General features: G+C 42.9%; 1 protein-coding gene across 1 annotated transcript; it reads left to right on the top strand.

Moving 5' to 3' along the window:
* The first annotated feature begins 6,686 nt into the window (after positions 1-6,686).
* On the top strand, positions 6,687-6,995 carry LOC114300766 (uncharacterized). The gene has a single exon (XM_028245630.1). It carries the CDS (start codon positions 6,687-6,689, stop codon positions 6,993-6,995), a length of 309 nt encoding a protein of 102 aa, XP_028101431.1.
* The last annotated feature ends 317 nt before the right edge of the window (positions 6,996-7,312 follow it).

The raw sequence follows: 7,312 nt of genomic DNA, 5'->3' as shown, positions 1-7,312 counted from the left end.
TTTGAGAACTTGACTCGAGCTTCATGATGTGAAATTTTATCTACCTATATATGTTCTTTGCATTGCATTTGTATTGGTGCGCCTGAATCACTATGTTTGCCATCTGCTATTTCCTGAACGGTTTGCCGGAGGCTCGCCTAAAAGGCTTACCAAAAGGCTAACCGGTTGCAGGCTCTGCCACGATGGGAACACAACCCTTAGATATGGACTACCACTGTACCGTTTGATCCTCCTTTCACTTCTCGGTGTTAGGTGTGAGAGGTATATTAGGTAATCTTGCTGAGGTACCCTTTTTGACCATTCAATCTAGTTGCATATAGTGAAGCTATAGTTACTTTTCCAAACTTGGACAGGATGCTCACCCGAAATTTAGGATTGTATGAAACCGCTCTATTTGAAATAATGCAGCCAACATCATGCCAAAAATCTAGGATAGGGTAACCCTATCCCCTTATAGGGCTGTTTTGACTCTTTTACTTGATATGTGCTTTTACAGTGAGACTGGACAGAATGGTTCATATCAGTATAAGTTTGAGAACAAAGTTCAGTGGTGATTTCAGTTCAGCTATGATTGTTGAGAATTGGGGCCAAAGCGCTGTCCGATTTTTTATTGTTGTTTTTCTTTTATTTCTTTTTGCTAGGTAGTTTACCATCATAGCTTCAGAAAGACCCAATATTTCCCAAGTTGTGTGGATTCGTTTTGGTAGGCTTTGAAAAATTCAAGACCTTGTTGGTGGTTAGCTAGTGTTAGTCTCTCTCCCACTGGTCACTCGATGAAGAAAGAACAAACAGGCATCAGCACCAGTACAAAGCATTCCACAAACACCTATTCGTACCCACAATTCACCAGTATCTCACCCACCTATAAGAATCGCACAAAACATAGAAGAAATTGTTGTCATGATGGCAACTTTGAGAACCAAGGATCAAAGGCTGGCCACATAAGATGAAAGCATCGCCGATCTGCGATGCCCATCTGGGGCAGCATCTACAGTGTATCCAGTCCTGGTTACTCAGTTGAATCCTAATCCCCTTCCACCACTGGAAAATCCCCAAGTCCCAGATCCCCAGGAGATATTTCCACAGGCTTCAGCTTATAGACCCTCGGTACAGCTCCATGGGGAACTTCTTCCGTTTGACATTAACGATGATCCAGCTATGATAAAAATTGTCAGGTTAGAGAAGGCACCGAAAAATCCCAAGGCTTCAATTCCATTTCGGATATTAAAGACGGGTACACTAAGGCTTCGGCCAGATTACCAGAAAAGTTTAAGGTAACCCACATCAATAGATTTGATGGAAGTGGGGATCCAATTGTACTTCTCTGCCTGTTTTCAGATGTTCTGAGGCCTACGGGTTTTTCTCGTGCTCAGAAATTGTCATTGTTCAAGAGAACTCTGTCTAATATAGCAGCCATTTGGTATGCTAAACTAGAAGACTCTACTAAGCGAAATTGAGAAGAGCTACCTAAAGGGTTCGTAAACCAATACTCTTATAACACTTAGATAGAGGTAACCATCAGTGAGTTGGAGGCCACTACCCAAAACCGCAAAGAATCTTTCATCGATTTCATTTCCAGGTGGAGAGCCAAGGCAGCTCAGATGACAAATAGGCCTTCGGAAAGAGAGCAAGTTCGGATGGTAGTGTTTAATCTCGAGCCTGATCTGCTGCAAAGAATGATATTGGCACCATTGTCTACATTTGCTTCACTACATGAGTTGGGGGTCCAAATTGAAAGTGCTTTCAAAAAGGGGATCATCCACAAAACTAGTGAACCTGTAAGAAGACCATTCACCAGGAGTACCAATGCTGGTAATAGCACTATTCCACGACCTGCAGATATCAGTACCATTGTTACATCGCCCAAGATGATCGATCCCTTCGCTGCTGCCACAACCTCACAACCTTCACAAAATACTAGTCCACCCCGTAATCGAAGAATGTTTAGCCCCTCCATATGACCTTGACCCACGCCCTTAAGTTGTTAATGAAAAACAGACATCTTAAACCTCTCGATCCTCGTGCACTTCTAGACCCATTGCCACCCAAACATGACACCCCACCCAGTATTGTATCTTCCACCAACATTATGGCCATCTCACGAACATGTGCTACCGTTTACGTCATGAGATCTAGGATCTCATTGACAACAAAATCATCGCCCCACCTTCCAAACCAAACATATAACTAACCCACTTCCTGTACATAATCAAGTCCCTCCACCCAGAAATATTAACCATATCCGTACACTACCACCCACCTTCAACCCTCACACATACATTCCCTCATCCCACTTACCTAAATTGGAGGTGGTTATTCCAGAAAGCACAGACATGTGCATGATGAATTTGACACCACAAACCTAATCCAAGCCTACAACAGTAGACAAGCCTGTGGCAGTAGAAATGAAGAGAGAGGAGAATTCACTAAAGGCAGGGGCTTCACTTGCGGAGGAATATGACCCCATCTTATACATTGTGGCCATTGACCAACCAAAGCCAGTAGTTATACTATTGGATGTCCTCAACATCAATGCTATAGGGGAGAATGAGCTAGGGCAACGTCAAAATGATTGGCCAAGATAGGGTTTGAATGACTTAGCAAACCTAGAAGAGGATCTGACAGAATTGAAAGAGGATCTAGAAGATCTTTACTCCTTGAAAGAAGAATATACAAATTGTGTGCAGATAGGATGGTGGGATCCAAGACAGTCAGAAATGAACAATGGGTGGTTTAGCGATGAGAAGGCAGATAAGGTAGAACAAACAAGAGAGACTAGGAAATAAAAGGCTGAGGCAAGACCCTTGATTATAAGAGAACAAGTGTTGAAGCAATTCCAATAGGAAAGGATAGAAGAGATCCAAGGGCAAATGGCCTCGAAACAAGAAAATGGAAAAAGGAAAGAAGAAACCGAGTCAACCATAATCACCAAAAAAACTGAATGGAAGCCTAAACAATACTGGACACAGAAACCAAAACCATCATGGAAAAGGAATGGTGTGTTGAGAAGTGTGATGTGAACATGCTGCAAGTGAAGCCTGACAATAGCTTGGCCATGACTGTAGGGGAGTGGTGGGAAGATAATGATTTGAGTTACACATACATAGACGAAGGGTGGGACTCTACCCCTGATGATATGTGATATACAGACGAGATTAATCACATGACCCGAAGTGGCTGGTACTTCAAACCCATAACTTTAGACCAGTCAGAATCCTCCAACAAAGGGGTTAAGACATCAAAAGAGAAGGATGGTGATGAAAACATCGTCTTGAAATAGCTCAAGAAGATTCAGGTTGACATATCAATCTAGGGGCTGATAATGGCATCTCGGGAGCATATGCAAGCACTATTACAGGCTATGAACCGAACTAAACTGCCTATCGATACCATTGCAGACCAATTGGTATCATTGGTTATATCTGGGGATGTTACGCCAATGATATCTTTTACGGATAAAGAGTTACCACTTGAGGGCGCTAACCATAACCATCCTTTATACGTAACCTTGGAAAGTTGAAAGAAATGGATCCCGGTGGTGCTAGTAGATACCAGATCGACAGTCAGTGTGTGTCTAGTGAGAACTGCCTATGCCATCGGTTTGAGGTCGATTGACTTTACACCCACAACCCAAGCCATCCGAGCTTATGACAATACAAGCCGGGATGTTATGGGAACATTCAAGAGCAATATCCTCATCGGCCCATCTGAACATGAGGCGGAATTCCATGTCATGGATGTACCGGCAACCTTAAATCTATTGCTAGGAAGTCCTTGGCTGCATCAGATAAAGGCCGTATCATCAACAGTCATTAGTTAGTGAAATAGCCCTTCAAAGGCAGGATTGCTACTGTGTACAATAATTCTGCAATCCATCCTCCCTAGGGAACTGCCATGCCAGTGTTGGAAATCATACATGGGGAAGAAGATGTATTGCTCTCTGGCTTCTCGCTGATAGAGTCTCGGGTGGTCCAATCCGTCATGATAGAAGACGATGGAACTTATGTGAGTGCTCAGTCCATCTACATGATGAACAAATAGGGGCATATGCTTGGATCAGGACTAGGCCGAAGTGGCAGACAAGGAAGCACTGTTGCTAAGGAAGTGAGCCATAACCCCCACTCTCTCAAACTGGGATACAAACCTACAGCCGCAGATTGGCAAAAAAAGAGCAGGAGTTGAGAGAAAGGCTAAAAGTAAAGAGGAATGGGAAGCATTATGAATTAGTCCACAAACCAATACGGGGAACCCTGAATGGGCGCTTTGTCCGCCAAGGGGATGATTTCCCCTTCTGTGGATTTCTAGAGCCTTGGTTTGTCCAGGAGACAAAGACAAGATATCCAGGATTCGAGATCTTCTTCGGGCACCAATTACCAGAAGAGGAGGATGAGAAGACAGACCTAAACATTAATACATATCAAGGGAGGACTGCATGCTTGGATATTGAAGAGGAAGAACTATTAGGAAAGCCACTAGCTGACCTACTGATAGGTTTTATTATTGAAACTGAGGCCACCAACTTGGGGGATAGTTTTACTATCTCAATGATCGGGGATAACCCATCAATGGATTTCTCTAATCTTATCGTGGATGCGTCTGAGGCTCCACGCTTGGTTTGGAAGTTGGAGAAATGCACCATCAACAGTTCTGAATCAGATAATGAGTCTGAATCTGATTCCATTGAGTCCATGGAGTCTGAGTCAGATTCGAGTTCCTCTGAGTCTTGTACTTCTGGGGGTGGTAACCCGGATACCAAAGTCTTGTCCAGGTCATCTTTTAGCCTTTCTTTTGAGTCCACTGTAATCGAAGACCTAGACTTTTTGAATGGGAATGATGTGAGTGTTGCTTACTTCTCTATGCCTTTTGTTTGTTGTACTGATCTTAATTTTTAAAATTTTGACATAAATGAAGAGGAAGAAATTCCTCGGGTTTGGACAAATTTAGTTGGTCATGAGGAGGAGAGACGTGTTAAGCCCTATACAAATGAAATCACATCAATTAATGTAGGTACTGAAGAAGATCCTCACTTGGTCCAGATCGAGTCCACGCTGTCTTCGGAGGAACGTAAGCGTTTAATTGCTTTACTAAAAAAAATTTAAGATGTTTTCGTGTGGTCCTACGAAGACATTCCTAGAATTGATCCTGAGATTGTACAGCACTGGATCCCTCTTTACCCTGAGGCACAGCCAGTTAAGCAAAAGCTTCGCAGAGTTCGCCCAGATTGGGCTTTAAAGATCAAAGAAGAAGTTACCAAACAGATTGAGGCAGGGCTCTTACTTGTATTTGATTATCCAACGTGGTTGGCCAATATTGTTCTAGTTCCAAAGAAAGATAGCAGAATCAGAGTTTGTGTCGATTTTAGGGATCTGAATAAAGCCAGTTCGAAGTATGATTTTCTGCTACCGCATATTGATGAGTTGGTAGACTTCATCGCGGGCCATCTGTTACTCTCATTCATGGACACAATTTTCGGGTATAACCAAATTCTGATGGCACCTGAAGATAGGGAGAAGACAGCTTTCACTACTCTATGGGGCACATATTGCTTCTGAGTCATGCCGTTTGGGCTGAAGAATGCCGGGACAACTTATCAAATGGCTGCAACTACTATTCTGCATGACATGATCCAGAAAGAGCTTGAGATATATGTGGATGGAATGATTGTCAAGTCTAAAGAATTAGAAGGCCACTACACCGCACTGGAGAAATTCTTTGAACGGATCAGAGAGAATAGATTGAGGTTGAACCCACAAAAATGCACCTTTAGCGTAACAATAGGGAAAATGTCGGGATTCTTGATCACGCAAAGCGGAATTGAGGTGGATCCTTTCTTAGAAATGCCACCATCGAGGACTCAAAAGGAGGTGCATGGCTTTTTGGGCAAGGTGCAATTCATAAGATAATTTATCTCAAAATTAACCTCAGCTTGTGAACCACTGTTTGGTCTGTTGAACAAAGGAAAGAAGTTCCAATGGGATGATCAATGTCAGTTTACCTTCGAACAGGTTAAGCAGTACCTTCAAAATCCACCTGTATTGTCACCACTAGAACTGGGAAAACCACTGATCTTGTATTTATCGATAACAGACTCGACCATGGGGTGCATGCTAGTGCAAGAATTAGATGCTAAAGCAGAGAATGCGATTTACTATCTAAGCAAGAAGATGCTGGAATATAAGACCCGCTACACTCCCCTCGAGAAAGCTTGTTTAGCTTTGGTTTGGGCAACAAGGAAGTTGAGACACTACCTGTTAGCTCATTCTATAATTCTTGTTTCGACATTAGATCCCATCAAATATCTCTTTGAGAAAGCAGTGCTTACGGGTAAGCTAGCTCGTTGGTAGCTTTTTCTCTCTGAGTTTGACCTTAAGTATGTCACTCGTAAATCAGTCATAAGGAGAGCTGTAGTGAAATTTCTCACAGACCACCTAGTAGAAGGGGATGGAGCAGTAGAGTATCATTTCCCCGATGAAGACATCCTGCAAATAAAAGAGCAAACATGGACAATGTACTTTGATGGAGCATCAAACCAATATGGTTATGGGATAGATGTATTGCTCATAGCAGCTGATGATTCCCATATACCTCGAGCCGTCAAACTCTGGTTCAAAGTATCCAACAATGAAGCAGAATACGAGGCGTGTATTGCTAGCTTGGAAGCTGTCCTAGAACTAGGGGCAATAAGGATGGATGTCATCGAAGATCTGAATTTGGTTGTTTCACTAGCCAATGGAGACTGGAAGGCTAAAGAAGAGAAAATGAAGGTTTATCATCAGGCACTGGATGTGCTAATTCTGAGGTTCGAAAAATTGACGTTCACACATCTACTAAGAGAGAACAACCGGTTTGCTGATATGCTAGCAACTCTATCCTCCGTGGTGGACATCCCGTTCGGAGTGAAGATGCACCCGATCATTATTGAACAAAGGTATACGCCAGCTTATGAGACCATCGCCGCAATAAATGAGGCTCAAGATACGAGCCCCTGGTATTAGGACATTAGGAACTTTTTGGAAAAAGGAAATGTGTCACCTAGGGGAAAATGCCAAGGACAAACGACGAATACGGCATGTGGCCAACCAATTCATCATCTGTGGAGGCAAGTTGTACAAGAGAAGCCATCTGGGAATGCACAAGTTGTGTGTTGAAAAAGAGGAATCAAAACACTTGATGGAGGCTATCCATGGAGGAGAGTATGGAGCGCACATGAATGGAGTGATGTTAGCTAGAAAGATTCTCAGGCAAGGTTATTACTGGTCTACTATGGAGAAGGATTGTATTGGTTTTGTACGACGATGCCACAAATGTCAGA

This window comes from Camellia sinensis, chromosome 11, assembly GCF_055761805.1.
Source record: "Camellia sinensis isolate YWXY chromosome 11, ASM5576180v1, whole genome shotgun sequence".
NCBI lineage: Eukaryota > Viridiplantae > Streptophyta > Magnoliopsida > Ericales > Theaceae > Camellia > Camellia sinensis.
This window is presented reverse-complemented; position numbering and strand designations above follow the sequence as displayed.